Below are 16,923 nucleotides of genomic sequence, written 5' to 3' on the forward strand. Positions count from 1 at the left end.
AAGCTGCCCGAAGCAGCTTGAGCCCGACAAAACTGACCAGGAAAGTGGAGGCCGCCGCCGCCGCCGCCGTGTCCTTGTTGCATCCTCCCGAGAGTAAGTGCTTCTATCAAGTCCTTCATCCATGCACAAAGTCCAATATGTCGTCAGGGGGCTCTCTAAACAATAGATCACTGGGTGATGCTGTCTTGACCGGGGCCAGTTCGAGGTTTGGAGGTGGAGGCTCTCAGTTGACATGCTGGACAAGAACCTGAGAAGGCTGCAATCCCTGTCATGTTTCATTCCCATCTCTTGCAGACCACAAGATGGGCAGTCTCTGAGATCCCTGACTTTCAAGGCTGTCTGGCTGGCCAACTGGCATGACAGCATGCGCATTAAAGTGGTTTTCTCCCCTCCCCCCCATTCCTTTCGTCGGTAGGCCCCGGTTTCACCGAGGCCTTGACGGGCTCCGGCTTTTTGCCTCTGGTGTTCCCAGGGGATGCCACCCTTTGCACCCCTAAAGCACAAACGGCCGAGTGTGGGCCCCGGCTTTATTTAGCTCCAATAAAACTCAAGATAGCAGCACAACGACGCGTTGGCGATTTGCTGTGAGGAGACTTCGGGGGCGCGCGGAGGCTTGCTAGCATGCAAGACGTCAGTGATTTGCGGCGGCATTTTGGTTTGTGTCTTCGTGGTTGTCGATCTCGTTCCCCTCGTAATCTAGAACTTGACGACCCGTTTGGTGAACCGCACGGATACACATCGATACGTGAGAAAGTGGCATGCCCATGGTCTCGACTTTCACTTGCTCTCCGCTCGGAAAGCGTTCCACATTTAACACCGGGCTCGTAGGCACTGCACTGACGACGAAGAGGCCGACTGCCAACCAACCGACAACTTCATCCGGGAAAGACCCTAAGATGTGCGTCGTGACAACTGAGCGCTGCGACACCGAGGAAATGAGATGACTGGGATGTATGGGTGGAGTTGGAATCCCAAATCTAAACCGTCATCCAGCCCAGGTGTACGTCCGGAGTAAGAGATCGGCCCGTCAAGGTCGTTGTGTGGTTGTCCGATTCGCTTTGGTGCTTGGGACTCGGCTCCCTGGATGGGCACATACTTTTGGCATGATGAACAAAGCATTGGAAGGGTGCTTAGTCGAGTACCCGAGCGCCCTTAACGCTTGTATGAGGAAACTAACAGGCTGATCAACCTACAAATGCAACTTAGGCTTTTTTTCTTTTTCATTTCATCGAGCCACGCCCTGATCCTTGGTGTGCGGCACCAAATGGTTGGTCAGACTCTCGCTGACAATGGATAGGATCATCAGAAGCTGGCCTTGACGACGAAGGAGTCACCGACTAAATGAGCGACACGTCGTTTGCGTTGAAGATACTGCGAATCATGACCGATCAACACCGAGGTGCTCAAGAACCTGGGTGCCGACGTGCTTGACTCAACTGTGCCTCGTTTCTTCCTCGGAACGATTTGATCCAGCTGACAACCAGTCACTCGTCCTTGTGGCGCCGCGAACACAATCATTCATCTCGGCAACGTCTAGACTTTTGCACGCCAGCACGTCCTGTCGAGAGGCTCGAGAGAAACCCATTAGGCACTGCCCTCCCGGAACTATCGTTGACGTGAAAGTATTGAGACTGTGTGTCTGCATCGTAATGTCATGAAGCAAGAATGGGGTACGGGCTTTGCGGTGTCATTCGCCCGAGCCTCCGTTGATGCGATGCGAAGGTTCAAACATGGAGGGGGTGGAACGATGGACATTAAGCAAGCTATGAAGGCTTGTGTCAATACCATGCCATCAGTGGTGGTGTGGGTTGTGCAAGGGCGCCTTCCGTGACTCGACCGCGGGATTGAAGGCATCCCCTAGCTTGACGCGGGACTGGTAGTTGCTGGGCAAGACACGTAGATGTCACTTGTCTTGAAAGATGCGCATCTGTATTAGCTATCAGCAGTAACCCATGGGAATTAGCCGTGTGTTCCGATCAGGAGAGTGGCAGGGCTCAGGCTTCAGCGCACACCAGGCTCGGGGTTGGACCGCCCTCAGTGAGTTGACGAGTCGAAAGCCTTGGCTTATTTGGCTCCCCGTCTGAGGAAAACAGCCGAAGTGGACGTGCAGGGCTGGAACTGTCCAAGGACTGGTGATTTCTCTCCCAGGTCACCTCTGACGAAGATCATGCTGTTCTAGGCGGTGGGCCGTGGACAGTGTGGCATTGGGTTTCAAGACCCCGATGCTCAGTGTACCCCCCCTTAGGCTCGATGGGAATGAGTGCCCCGAAGCAAGCGGAGGGGTAGGACCAGGGATGATTAGGCCTCACTAACCAGCCAGCTTCGTACCAGTGTCCAGTGATGCAAGGGTGCGGCATAGCACGTTGACTCGTGCCGGGCCCTGGAGAGTCAGCGCGTAACCTGCTATTGACCAGTCTGCAAGCCCTGAATGAACATACCATCCCAAACACCTTAGCAGCCCAGGCGAGGCACGATGACTTCTTCGGTAAGGGATGTAAGGAGGCGGCACGTTGCCGCAAGCAGCTGCCTGTTGAAGCCCGTTCACTTGCCAAACCGGAACAAGTGGTCATTGACCAGCCTACTCTCGCGCTTCTAAGCGTACAGCAGTTTATGTTACCGTAGCGGGGTATGTTGCGAAAACCGGCATTTGGCTGTTATTGACGAGGTTCAGCAAACCCAGCAGGATTGCTGTCACCCTCCGAGACGGGCGTAGGGCAGTTGATAGCGCCAAGGTTGAAATGTTGGTCATGGGCTGAAAAGCCCCGCCGCGTGCCTTAGCCACTGGAAACGTCCTTAAGTGGCCTGCGGCGGTGGACAGGCAATGAGATGATGCTCGACATTGGTATCTCGCATGCAGCCCTTGCTGAGGCGCGTTGACTTCGCGTTACGTGGGTTGCGCCGCAATAACGATGCGTGCATTGATTGGTGGTGCACTTGGAAGGGGCCAAGATGCTCGCAAGTCGAGACATTTTTTTTCTTCAGATTCGACCTTGGTTGCTTAGTTGCACCAATCTCTCAGAAACTGACGCACCTCGGGTGCCTTGTGAGGGCCACTGTTCAGCGAGCAATATCGGAGGTATCAAAGAAAGCCGCTAAACGGCCGAGTTATCAAAGGGACAATGGGGTGCAACGGCACTGTTGAGATGTTGGTGCAGCCAATCAAACGAGGACATGAAACACGGCGAAGACCCAGCGCCAGTCGAAACGTTGGAATGGGTGACGTTCGCAGTGGTTGGCACACAAGACCGGGGTTGGATGTGCTGAAGTCACTGTCAAAACACGTCGGCGGCAGGGGCGTGAAGGCGACGACAATGCTGATTGTGAAGCTCGGGATGTTGGACCCTAGTACCGATCGTCGTGGTGGTGGGCTGTCTCCTGCCGCAGACACAATTACCGCGGCATTCTCTCAGGTCAGCCGGGCATGCGTCGTTGCGTACAAAGATTCGTCTGATGGGACGGACGGACGGACGGATGGGTGACGGAGGCGATTCGAACCGAATGATGAGAGGGATCCGCCGTCACCGAAGGTGAAGGAAGGAAAGGGGTGTGTATGCAATGGTACTTGAAGCACCTACCTATTCATCTTTGATGGCTGCATCTGGCTTGGCAATGAGACGAAACGAAGTTGGAAAGAGGCCCGGCGCAGAGAAGGTGCAAAAACGGAGAGGGTCACGTGTGCGCCGTTCGGTGCTGCGTTGGGTTGCTGCAGTGGCCCCCATCCAGGAGGCCCAAAGTCGCGGCGAAATGTTGATGGTTGGTGCATGGACGACGTTCAGGAAAGGGGCCCGATTCATGGTTGCAGTCTGGAAAGGCTTGCGGGCAGAGGTGGGTGCAAGCGCATGTGCAGGTGCAGCCTGGCTGCACGCTGCAGCAGTTGCAGCCGCAGGACACGAGGAGGAGAACCCCTGGCCGCGAACCCCCCTTTGATGCTGATGGAGCCAAGTGACCGTGCTGATACAGCCCGCCCGCAAAAGTGGTACTGCCGCTAGAAGCGCCTGATGAGGGAGGATGTTGTCAAGGGCCGAGGAAGTACCCAAGTACTAGCCGAGAGCCAGGAAAGTGTTGAACGTGTCGTAGTGACAGGAGCCAAACGGGTGCAGATATGCATCCTCGGTAATCATGTCGGAAGAAATGCAATGCCCCAGCCCAACCCGGTCGTAAATAGAGGTGGAGAGGTGACAGGCTGGATCAGGTTCAGTCGTGGCCACCTCCACAGCGTCTTGATCCCAAGGATCGACCATCGAGGGAACAAGATACCGTATGGGTGGCAGGGGAGCGACCGTCTCTGCCTTTGATCGCACACGGGCGGCATTCGAGGCGAATGCTAGGCAAAAGCAGCACACTGATGACCACTCTCCAGGCCAGAGGTTGGACCCAGAGAAGTCGACGAGACCGAGGGTGAGTCTGACAACTACCTAGTCCCAGCAGACTGGCGGGCAAAGAGTTGGCGTCGGCGGAGTGTACTGGGGGACGCCAGGAAACGAGCAACTGGATGACTAAATGGACCAGTCCAGCCCAACCGGCGATGTGTGTAGCGGTGGGTCACTGAGCTATCAGGCCAAAAACTGTAAGAGGGCTAGATGGTCCTTCTGGCGCAAGTCATGGTGGAGTGTGAAGTCCAGGGCGAAGCACTCAATGGCGGCGGAGACAGCCAGGGAAAGGTGCCACCGACCGAGGGAACAGAAGGGTTTGTTCGGCATCAAGGGAGATGGGCGAATGGGCGGGCACCATTGGACGGGTCTCGGATCCAGGCCTAGGTAGCACCTCGAATCTAGTCTCTTCGTGTCTGGTGCTGTGCCATGCATGTGTGTGCTTTGATGATTGTTGATCTGATTCAGCGCAGGCCAGGGACCGGATGCCGCGTGGCGCCTGCGAAGGTTGATTTCAAGTATGTCAAGTCAGTATGTGTTCGCAACCCAAAGCGAGGGTGACGTGGAAATTGGCCATGGCGTCTTGCCAGGCATATCCATCGCCTGCCTTTCCTTTATCGATATCGTGGATAACCATGATCATAACCTCCTCCTTGTGCGGGTAAGGCCCTCGGTACATTGTCCAGGATCACCTGTCCACCCCAAGCTTCTCGAAGCTGCCCGGGAACAGGGCTCGGTGCTGCGCCGATTCACAGCCAGAGAGGTTGCTGCCAGTGCTCGTCTTGCCTGGAAGTCGCCTGGCACGCTGGTCCGGTGTGTTGCAGCAAGTTTTGGCGTCAACCAGGAGCCCGCGACTTGGCAGGTCAACGGGAAGCATCTGCTGCACAGCCTGCGGCGACCAAATCGCCGCCTCATTCCATCCACATGTATGCACTTCTTCGGTTGCAGCACGGCTTGGTACGACACGGGACCCCTCTCTCCCACCATGTAGACTTGTCGGTCACAGGTGATGTAGCACTTGTTCTTGTGCGTGCCGTAGGTTTGCCGTCGTGCATCGCTTTGAAAGCAAGTGTCAGCTTTGGCATGCCGAGAGGTAATGGCACGGCACCAGCAGTGGGTAGTCACCTTGGAAAGGGGATGACCTCGAATGTTTTACGTCGGAAGGGCGCCATCCATGGGGAGCAGAGGTGGGACGGTCTTGGAGCGGAGTAACAAACGAAGGACCAAGTCAACACAGCTGGACATGGCCTGGCGGCTTGCCAACCTTGTCGGGATTGCTCCAGGGCAACCGAGGCCCTCTGGCACGTAGTAGATCGGCCGCAGAGCAGTTTCCAGCGCTGTCATAGCCCCGTCTCTTGTTCTCTCACCTGTAGGACAAGGAGCCAGGGCGGAAGTGGAAAGCCGCAGTCGCGAGCCCTTGGAAAGGGTGAAGTGTCACTGGACCGACATTGGCCAAGCATCGAGCACTCCTCCACACCATCAGAAGGGCACATTCCCCCTAAGACTCCCTTGAGAAGGGGGAATGAGTGTCGAGGAAGTCCCGGTTTACCCCCCCTGCTGTTTGGTGGGCTGGACTGAAATGGGGGCGTCGGCGAGGAAGGGCACAGGTGTGAGCAGGGGCTGAAGAAGCGCTGGAAGTTGGAACACGGCCTGAACCAGAACTGAAGTGAGATTAGCTGGCGGGATGGGATGCTGATTGCTGAGCATGTCGTGGTGCGGCCGGGTCCATTCGCTCCAATCGCGGGCTCGCCTCAGCGCTGACGGCGTCCCCACTTGTGGCATGGATACACAGTGACAGACATGCAGCTGGCAACGAGCTGTACGTTGCCTGGTAGCCATCGAACCCGAAGCAGAAGCGCCAGCAAGTGGTCTGTCACAGGACGCGGTACGGAGTCTGGCGAAGGTGTGCGTGGTTGAGGTCGGGGGGGTGTTGCCTGAGGTACCCACGTCCCTGCCTTCGAGGTGAGGTGCTTGCTTGTGGTTATCGTGTGTGTCCCCATGCAAGCAGCAGGAAGGTACCCAAGTATCCGTCCCCATATTTGGCCAGCCTGAAGGTTTCCCACCTACTACCTCAAGAAGTGGCAACGGATCTTCCTTTTTTTTTTTTTTTGTGTGTTTACGCGCCCGCTAATGCCTGCCCTCTTGTCTGTACCTTCCTCGAGTATCTGCCTTGATTTTTTGAATGTCGGCAGTACGTGTCTATGTACCTCAGCAAAGCTCCGTCGTGGTTGCCGACTGTCGTATTGGATTTCTCTCGGTTGAATTCAAACCAAGTATGACGACCAAATCTATCTACATCAACAAGCTCCCTGTGTGGCTGACGCATCTATGCCCGGCCTCTCTTGAGTCTTCTTCCAACTCCGCTTACCTCGTCAGCAAGGAGCAAAAAGCCAGGCGTTGACTGCCTGGTGTGGCTATACAACTTAGCGGCAAAAATTTTCCCCCTTCCCTTTTTCTTTTTTTCTTCTCTCTTCCTTCTCCCGTACTCATTGAACGAAGGGGTTTCCCTCTCTTCCTCTTCTCTTCCCCTCCTTAGCCCTTCACCAGATGTGGGGGCCACCCAACCATTACCGTCGCTTCCCAGACTTTCAACTTTTCTGCTCGGATGGGGCTTAAAGAGTTTGCGGGCTTTCCAGTGCCGCCCACTGTGCTTTGACTCTATGGGACTAGCAAACTTCTGGAGACGCTAGACAATCATGGCAAGTCAGGTAACACAGGATTTGCTGTCTCCAACTTGGCTCTGAAGTCTGACTAGCCCCTTGTCTGTCTGTCTGGGTCCTGGGACCTCACGACCCGTCCCCTCCCTCATGTCCACCTCCTACTTTTTTCTTCTGAGGGCGCTGAGCCTTGTCCTAGATTGTTTCTCGCCCTGTCCGTCTCCAGGTTGTTGTTCCCAATCCCAACTCTCCACCAACTGCTCTCCCCAGTGGGGGGGGGGGGGGGGGGGTAAGGGCCCTGCCGTTGTCCCGCCTCACGCCGCAGTCGGGCACTTGGCCGATGCTATTATTGTTGCGGAGCGGATTTGGCCGCTTGCGAATTGCACAATTCCCGAGGCCAGACGTTATGGGATGTCACCCTAGGGTAGGTGCATTATACTTGTTTGTCGGCAGGAGACGCAGTATGAGAATAGGTACTCAGTACCTTTCCCCCCTTGATACCTAGGTATTCCTGCTCCTTCTCCACCCCGATATGCCTCGACAAATTTTTTTCTCTCTCATTGTCTTTCATATCTTTACTGGTCTTCATCGGCTTGTTACTATGGGATTTATCCTCTCACACGTACGTACGTACTTTGGCGGTGGGTGGACGTGGCAGGCTCGGCATTTAGTCAAACTCTGGATAACAACTGACTCTTGCATTTGGGCAGTTTGTGACTGGAGCTGAGGGGGCCAGAAAACAGAAAAGTGACCGAGAGAGGTCTGAGTACCGGGATACCTTGCAACACCGCATCCGCGTCGCAGGAAGGCTCGTACGCAGTACCTCCCGACCAGGCAGGCCCAACCACCCCCATCCACCCATTCACCGACTTCCTTCCTTTGTCGCTCAGCCCATCTAGGTACGGTCATTTGCGTGAACATCACTCACAGCTCATCCTTCCATCCGCATCCATGATCCATATCGGGGGTTTCGCAATCCCACATTCCAATCTGCTGCAATTTGCCCGAACGCCGCCATCACGTCGGTTTCCTGACCGCCCTGCAGTGACCGCCCTTGTCCACTGCCGCGCCTCTCGGCCTCCTTCATCTGGATTCGACCATGGATGGAAGCCAACTGTGGAGGATGCAAAACAGCCTGCGCGCCTCGATGCTTCACTGGCTGGAACCTTCTATGCGGATACGTCGATTGTCCCGTGTACGCAATTTCTCCATGGCGGATGGCACACGCGTCTACGACTCAAGTGTATGCTTGCATGGCCACGCCCTGGATACAATTTCGACCGGGCGCCATGGCACGAGTGGGTGGACGAGGCCTGCGTATCCGGATATCATCAAAGCATCATCGTCAACAGTCCACCTTTCTACGAGGCCGCAGTCCATGGCTGCCACTCCATTCCTGTCTAGGACACGCGCATCCACCGCCTCCGGTTGATTAATGGCTTTCGTCAGACTCGGCTTGCACACCACACAGTGCTCAAGCGGGTGCAACCCCAAAGCTACTACTGGACCTCGAGTGCGATACCTCTCGTCCAGACTCTGAGCGAACGAGCCCGCAACTCACCATCCAACCCCCGCGACTGGTGGAGCGCCGGCCCAGCGGCCTCGTAGCACGCTTGCCTCCTCGCGATGAGATGGCGCGCGGAAACTCTGGCAGTCGGCCCTGAACCTTGGCCCGTTCCATCCAAGATCTTACTCACATCCTTTGCCAGCCCATTGACGCCCACCCTCTTGAACCACACACCAGCCGCTTGGAGGGAAAAGAAAGCGACACGCTACCCACACCACCACGCAAAACTGCAACTCACATGCTGCGCGTGTGCACGTCCAGCCTTCACGTCGCTGTCGTTGGAAACCATTCCTCCTTCGGACCCTGGGTGTGTGGGCAAAATGCAAACCAACACTGTCGGTTGAGCGAGATCTGTGATCCGCTTCCATCCGTCCCACTTACCATCCTTTTGGAAAGCGGCCTGTCGTTCGATACTCCTACACCGTCTTGATTCACGCCCCAGTCGTCTCCCCTCCAGGATGGCTGCAAACAATCAACGTTCCGTTTCGTACCTTGAGCTGCCGCTCAACAAGGTCGAATATGGGCAGGTACGCAGGGCACACCCAGACACCATTCACATACGTACGACGACAAGCAACGCACAAAGCACAGCGTTTCTCGTGTGGACACCAGACTCGCGACCTACAGACGGACCAAAACAATACTAAACATTAGATTCGGTCTTTTGCGCTTCTTGCGATAATGCCCACTAATGGAGCGAGCTTTCTACACAGTATGTCCGGCCGCCATCCAGTTTGGAATACCGACATAAACTATGCATCGTACTCACGGTTTCTCGACAACATGCGAGATACGTACCGGCGTACCAGGGGGCTCCCCTTGAGCGGGGCCACCTCCGTGCTTTTCTCGAAGTTCCTTCACACCTCTAGAGACCAGAGACCCCGATGGAGATCGTGGGCTATTCAGATTCCAATGTCTGTGCTTCGCATCTCGTTTCTCCTTTCCTTTTCCCCTTTCGTTCCAGGCGAGGGGCTCCAGATATTCGTACGGCTACAAGTCGTTTCCGGTTTTCTTTTATCGCCTTGCTGACTTCGAGTCGAGGCGCAAAGAAGAAAAGAAGGGCCATTGTCTCGTTTCCAAGTCCCCGCCGGCCGTTCGTCTCGGGTTTGGATGCGTATCCGCCTCTTCCCAGTGTCAGGCCGACCATCACTCGGTCACAGGATTTTCATCACCGCGCCGCCAGGTGGGTGGCACTTTGGAGGAAACCACCAAAACATGCAAGGCAAGACGCACATCCCCATCTGCGCTATACGTACCAGTGCTAGGGGGCTTGGAGGGACGGACTGGGAGGGATGATGTTCATGGACCCGTAGTCCCAAGAGCGGGTGTCTCTTGCTAGGTCCCATCGATCCCCGGTGAGCTAATATCGCAACGCCCCCTCTCGTCTGACCCATCAGTTCAAACTAAGCTTGCTGGGGACCTTGGGTTCATGATGGCGGGCTACGACTGGTCGGACGATGACGGGGGCCTCGTCGGTTCAATGCAATAAACCCACCCTCTTCAAGCCACGAAGGGATGCCGTTCCCCTTGGACCCCTTCTTCACCACTGGGTCCCTGGGCTGGCCGCTGGCCGTGGCGCTCTGCTCCGGTCTTGGTCTTGGTCGCTGGCTGCTGGAGCAAGTTGCACGAGATGCAAGCAGGGGGTGGCATCTCCAGACTCCGACCTGGCGGCGTGAGCGCCTGGGCCGAGCGGTTCTTTTTGGGCCAAAGACATTCCATCCATGTTCTTTTTTCTTTCCTTGCCTTCTTGACCGCCCGCCGCCCGCCTGTCTTGTCGGCCCCCTCCCCTGGCTGTCCTGCCCCGTCCTGCCCACCAGTCGAAAAAGACATTGTGCTATAGTACCAGGGAAGTACGTAGCATTGTGCCACAAGCATCTGTCTTTCTCGACACTTGAGCCTTGCATCCCGCCATGGCACCGCTGGTGCAGTTGCAGCTTGGTACGACAAGGTGCACCGCGGTACGTACACGCGCTCATACCAGCCTACATACAGTGAGAGGCACCACCGTAGAGTGTACGCACAAGGACGGCGTTGCATTGGCAGCGCAACCCGGTTCGCTCCACAATCCACTCGTCTATTCACTCATCCACCCATCCTTCCACCGCCGACCATCCCTCCCCAATCCTAATCCTACCTGTCAATTACCCTCCTCCACCCCGTACTACAGTAGCGTACCGGAGGCCAGTGCAAAGCGAAGCGAAGCAATTAACCGTCCACATCCACACCCACCGCCGCTACGCTCACACGCGTACCCGCGCTATCGACAAGTCCGTCCCATGCTTTTCCATTCAGTCCCTTCCGCCCCTTCAATGTTCTCACACCCTCCCACCCTCCCCCCGCCCGCAGAAGACCTACCTCCTCTGGTAGGTACGTGCAGGGCCCAAGGAAATCAGCCGCCTCGTCTGCTTCGACTCCGAAATGCACGACGCTCCATTGCGAGATCCCTGCCCAACACATATGACGCAGCCCGCAGCCTGCTGGCCGCTGGCCGCCCCCCCCCATCAACTCCCAGACACACTCACAAAAAGGTACAGCAGTAGTACGTACCTCCCCTGCCCAGCCACGCCTGGGACATCTGCACAGCGCGGATACCTCCCATCAACTTCACATCCACCCCATGTATGCAACCCACGCTTGCTGCCTCTTCGTGCACACATGCAAAACCGCCCATAGTGTTAATCACTTGTTGTCTTTTTTTCTTGGCCCACTCCGTACCCATGGGTGAGCATTTGTTCCTCCGACTGGAGCTAAGGTTTGGTTTTATCCTTCTTCAAGACCGATCTAGTATCACCCATGTCCCTTCCCCATTGTACTCCCTTTAGAGCCCTTTTGAGCAACGTCTTCTTTTCCATACATAGCCCGGGCTGAGCCCATCCTTCCCAACCTGTTTATATCATCACCATCCGCCGCATCTCGTCTTGTTCGACTCGAGCGGTCGCCAGACAGCATACCTCTTTCAACAACTTTGAACATCACACACGCACACACACTCTCACATATTGAACAACACGCCTCTCTCTCCTCCACCGCACACAACAAGATGATGCCCGTACTCATGGGAGGCGTTCTCCCGGGACCTGTTCCCACCGCCTACCACACCGATGCCTTGTTCGATGATCTGTCGAGACAGATGGCCATCTCTCAAGCATCTCGGAGGCTATCCCGGGGCTCCAGTGGACAACGAAACGGAAACGCCATGCGTGTAGCAAAGCCTACCAGTGCAAACAACAGTCCAAGATCATCATCAGCAATGCAGGCGAGGAGAAGGACCGTGGTGAATGATGGAAACTTGGCGAGGCGGAGGCAGCAGCCCATGGACCAAGTCATCCTGCCCGAGTATGGCACTCAGTCTCGACCAAGCCGTCCCCTAAGCTGGCACCCTTCCACCTTCCAACACCAACAACAAAAGATGCCCGTTGCTCAGCACATGGCCTCTTACCCATTCCCTCCTGCCGCGTCAGCATACGACATCGACAGCTATCACATCTACCAGCAATTCCCGCCAACCCCGGCGGCTTACTCGTGCAACACATCACCTGTTGCCTCCTTCTCCCCTCTCTCTCTGCCCTTCGGCACGTACGACAGCTCAGCGTATCTGCCCGTGGAGGGCTGGAACGTTCCCCAGCAGGAACCCCCAGCATACGTCTCCTCGGAGACGACTGGGTACGCAGAGCCCTTCCCGGCTCTGCCTACCACCTTGCCGGACCTCACGCCGTCGTCTACTTCCACGCACTGGCAATCGTACTCGATGGACGGCTTTCCTAGCACTTCTCCCCCTACCCCCGAGACGCTGCCGCAGGCTCAGCAGCCTCAACCTATCGTCCCCAACGAGGACACCATCCCATACCAGCCTCTGGACGAGCCCGAAGAGGAGGGCGAGATCCTGGTCGGCATGGGCCTCTACGACGCTCCGGACAAATACGACCAAGACCCCCAACTCGACGCCTCTCGGTCCGCCATGTCTTCACTGCTTGGCGCGCCGTATCGCCCCCAGGAGGGTACCGGCAAGGGCTTGAAGTTGGAGGAGTCGTGGCAGCCGCCCGAGAGCGACGACGAGGACGCTGATCAGGACGACGCCGACGGCGAGGACTCTGATTAATGACACAACGGAAGACTGTCTTGAGCGCAAGCGGTTATGAATTTACGACGAAACTTGTATACCATGTATGATTCGGAGATGTAACACTAAAAAATTGGGTTGTCTCTGGGACGGGAGAGAGGAATCTCGTCATGGTCTAGGAGCAGCGGAAGCAAAAAATGAGGCATATACCCAGAAGAGAGGGAGCATGGGTCCAACCAGTGGCCCATGCACCTCGGGAAGCGGCAGTCCAAGAACTGCCTAGATAGAAATAATCAAAAACGCGCCTGGCGCAAACATGACAAACACCAATGCTTCCAGTCTCACCAAAGTGCAGTGTCTCCCGACTTGACGAGACGGGACCAACCCAACGCCACCTGTCAGCCGCACCCGATTCCACCTGCACACATCACGCAGCAGAGGGCGGCGCCGGATCGAAGTTCAATCGTCAACGCGGACACTAAAATAAGCGAGAAAGAGCCTCCCGAACACCACCCCTGTCGAGGCATGGCATGAGCTGCATGTGGGTCAAGCTCCCCTGTCACATCCCGCTAGTTGACCAATCATATATGCCCATGGCTATCCACCCCCGCCGTCCTGGCTAGCCCTGCCAGGTTGCGAAACACCCCGCCCGTGGCCGCTAGAAAAATTCTGGTCGCTGCTCTGGTGACCTCACCAGCAAACCCAGCCTCCTTCCACCTCCCCCTCCCCTTCTCCCATCTTACGCACTGTACAATCACACTTTGCCGCAGTGGCGTCCACGCAGAAGTGCACTCACACAGTGAGCAACAACGTTCAGAGGGGGAAACCCTCAGCCGACCGTACGGGCTCAGCGAGAGGGAGGCGCCGTTATCGGATCGGACTGGGCGGTTTTACCCCACCATGGATGCTTTGGAAAATTTCCCTCGCCCGTCGAGTCACGAATCACGAATTACGACATTGGGGAGAAGATCGGGCTCCAGTTTGGATTTTCTTGCTGTGCCGGTATCGACGCTAACTAGGGGGGCTCCAGCATTGTGAATTTACCCCTCACTCGTTGCACCTTTGGGATTGACTCAACCACATATCCAAAAGTTGTAACGCAAACAACCACACCACGATCCCATCACGAGAAACTATAATCGATTTCAAGATGGCATCCCAGTACGATCTGACCCCGTCAGGCCATCCTGTTTGGTGGCCGAGTACATCCCACGCTGACCAATTTATGACGATAGGAGCGTTTTGATGCTCGGCGCGGGCTTCGTGACCCGGCCGACGCTGGACATCCTTAGCGATGCCGGCATTCCTGTCACCGTCGGTACGCATTGCCCTCCCCCACCCACGCTGCGTTCAACATCGAGCCACCAGGACTGTTCAGTACGCGTTCTGTCGACTGACACCTCCCAGCCTGCAGAACCCTCGAGTCCGCCAAGAAGCTGTCCGAGGGCGTCAAGCACTCCACGCCCATCTCGCTCGATGTCTCCGACGACAAGGCCCTCGACGCCGAGGTGGCCAAGCACGACCTGGTCATCAGCCTGATCCCCTACACCTTCCATGCGACCGTCATCAAGTCGGCCATCCGCCAGAAGAAGCACGTCGTCACCACCAGCTACGTCTCGCCCGCCATGATGGAGCTGGACCAGGCGGCCAAGGACGCCGGCATTACCGTCATGAACGAGATCGGACTGGACCCCGGCATCGACCACCTCTACGCCGTCAAGACCATCGAGGAGGTCCACCGCGAAGGCGGCAAGATCCTGTCCTTCCTTTCGTACTGCGGCGGCCTCCCCGCCCCCGAGGCCTCTGACAACCCGCTCGGCTACAAGTTCTCGTGGTCATCCCGTGGCGTCCTGCTGGCGCTCCGCAACGCCGCCAAGTACTACAAGGACGGCCAGATCGTCGACGTCTCGTCCAAGGACCTCATGGCCACGGCCAAGCCTTACTTCATCTACCCCGGCTACGCCTTCGTCGCCTACCCCAACCGCGACTCGACCCCCTACAAGGAGCGGTACAACATCCCCGAGGCGCAGACCATCGTCCGCGGTACCCTCCGCTACCAGGGCTTCCCCCAGTTCATCAAGGTGCTCGTCGACATCGGCTTCCTCGAGGATGCCTCCCAGCAGGTGCTGTCGAGTCCCATCGCATGGAAGGAGGCTACCAAGGCTGTCGTCGGCGCTGCCTCGTCGAGCGAGAGCGACCTCGAGGCCGCCATCGTCTCCAAGGCGACGTTCGAGTCCCCCGAGGAGAAGCAACGCATCCTTAGTGGCCTGCGGTGGATCGGCGTCTTCTCGGACGAGCAGATCACGCCCCGCGGCAACCCGCTCGACACGCTCTGCGCGACGCTCGAGAAGAAGATGCAGTTTGAGGAGGGCGAGCGCGACATGGTCATGCTCCAGCACAAGTTTGAAATCGAGCACAAGGACGGCTCCCGCGAGACGCGGACGTCGACCCTCGCCGAGTACGGCGACCCCAAGGGCTACTCGGCCATGGCCAAGCTCGTCGGTGTCCCCTGCGGTGTCGCCGTCAAGCAGGTGCTGAACGGTACCATTGCTGAGCGCGGTGTCCTCGCGCCCATGAACTCCAAGATTAACGACCCCATTATGAAGGAGCTCAAGGACAAGTACGGCATCTACCTCATCGAGAAGACCCTGTCTTAGGCTGGAGTCGTCGGGACGGGTACCCAACTACCGGGTGTCTGCCATTGCGAAACAGAAGCAAAAGCATGGCGGCGCCTTGATGAGAAGATAATAAAAAGCAAAAGTTTAGACTGTCCATGAGGACTCGAGAAAAAACGCATTGACGTGTCACGATACTTGGTTGTTGGTCTGGATTCATCTCGTACGTGAGCCCGAATAGTGCATCAGCCCATGCAGCGGTCGGCCAACCGTCGTGTGCTGGTTGTGAGTGAGCATGTTCAGATGGTTTGGCTTGTGAAGGTCCGAGGTGAACTCATCTCAGCTGAAGTGGGAGCATGCGGGCGTTGCTGAGTGATTGGTAATAGATTCGGTCACCACACAACGGCACGCTTCACGGTTGGGTATCGGGGTTGGTGATATGCAAGGCTCGAGGCATTCCCGACCTGAGAGTACGAGTCGTCTGATATCCAAAGACTGGGCTGGCCTGAAGAGCCGTTCGAGCGTCGCACGGAATGGGCTGCCCCTGAATTATGTCTCTGCCGGTGTGCGTGGTACCTGTGTGTGTGTGTGTGTGTGTGTGTGTGTGTGAGCTATGTGCGTGGCGCTGCATGTCCCAGATGTTTGGCTGATGTGAGTTAGGTTTGGTTGGCAGTGTATCCGATGTCAGTTCACTGCACGCTATGCGCGATACTAATCGGGCAATTTTTGTGGTCTCCAAACTTTTTTTCCCCACCCTTCACTTCCAAGAGAGACTTGCTTCGTTTTCCCTTTTCACACCCCCCCTCTGGAGCGCCGAGACCTGCGACCCGGTCAGCGAAGACACTCGAAGACAAACCATTCCAAGTCCCGTTTGGACGAATAGGTATCAGGCACCCAAGCCGCAACGCCAAAAAGGACGAGCCATCCATCGACAGCATTGAGCAGCCTTGAGAGCGCTCGCTCTGAAACATCGTTCCCTACCACCTACACGACTCGCATGCGTGAGGGCCAGCCTGGATTAGGGCGTCATACCTTTGGACGGCCAACTCGGCGCAGGAAGCCAGACGTCTCGTCACATTCGCCCTCACTTCCCGGCAGACACGCACTTTACGCATCAGAATGGTCCAGTACATCCTGACGCCATGGCGCGATCGCCGCGAGCTGCTCAAGGTTCGCCAGCAATTTTATCCTGCCGCCCCGCCGTCCGCGGCCTCAGCGTCTTCAGCAGCAACAGCACCCGCGCCCGCACCCGCATCCGCGTCTGCACTACCCACGGCACCATCAATACGAGGAGCACCAGCGCCAGCACCGCCCTCAGCAACGGGAGCGCCGTCCTCGCAACACCACCAGCACAGGACTGGCACGACGAGCGCCATCAGCGGCAGCAGCTACTCTAGCGTCGACAACGACGGGCTCCTGGCGGCCCAGCACCATGCCGTCGCCAGAGTGTCAATGTGGATGCAGCGCGGCAACTGCCCGCACATGGTCGAGTCGACGGCCCTGCTGACGGCCGCCATCCTGAGCGACGGGGAGAGCAAGGGCAGCGCCGGCACCTACGCCGTCCGCGCCGCCTACGCCGCCGCCTTTAGCCGGTACGTTCTGTTGTCTCTCTGTCTCCGTCCAACCTAGCCAGAGGTCGTTGGTTACAAGAGCG

The 16,923-nt window shown here is 56.9% G+C and overlaps 3 protein-coding genes across 3 annotated transcripts; all 3 read left to right on the top strand.

The window, feature by feature from the left end:
* Positions 1–11,634: 11,634 nt before the first annotated feature.
* On the top strand, positions 11,635–12,693 carry ColSpa_09435 (uncharacterized protein; the record flags this gene model as incomplete). Its single annotated transcript, XM_049275647.1, has 1 exon — positions 11,635–12,693. One exon carries the CDS (start codon positions 11,635–11,637, stop codon positions 12,691–12,693), a length of 1,059 nt encoding a protein of 352 aa, XP_049131604.1.
* A 1,206-nt stretch (positions 12,694–13,899) lies between these two features.
* On the top strand, positions 13,900–15,311 carry ColSpa_09436 (sacsin; the record flags this gene model as incomplete). The annotated part of the gene is made up of 2 exons (XM_049275648.1): positions 13,900–13,972; positions 14,062–15,311. The coding sequence occupies 2 exons, from the start codon at positions 13,900–13,902 to the stop codon at positions 15,309–15,311; spliced, it is 1,323 nt and encodes a 440-aa protein (XP_049131605.1).
* Positions 15,312–16,388: 1,077 nt separating this feature from the next.
* ColSpa_09437 (uncharacterized protein) lies at positions 16,389–16,898 on the top strand (the record flags this gene model as incomplete). The annotated part of the gene is made up of 1 exon (XM_049275649.1): positions 16,389–16,898. The coding sequence occupies one exon, from the start codon at positions 16,389–16,391 to the stop codon at positions 16,896–16,898; it is 510 nt and encodes a 169-aa protein (XP_049131606.1).
* Between the last annotated feature and the right edge of the window lie 25 nt (positions 16,899–16,923).

Source organism: Colletotrichum spaethianum, assembly GCF_022836535.1.
Source record: "Colletotrichum spaethianum MAFF 239500 DNA, contig28, whole genome shotgun sequence".
Lineage (NCBI taxonomy): Eukaryota > Fungi > Ascomycota > Sordariomycetes > Glomerellales > Glomerellaceae > Colletotrichum > Colletotrichum spaethianum.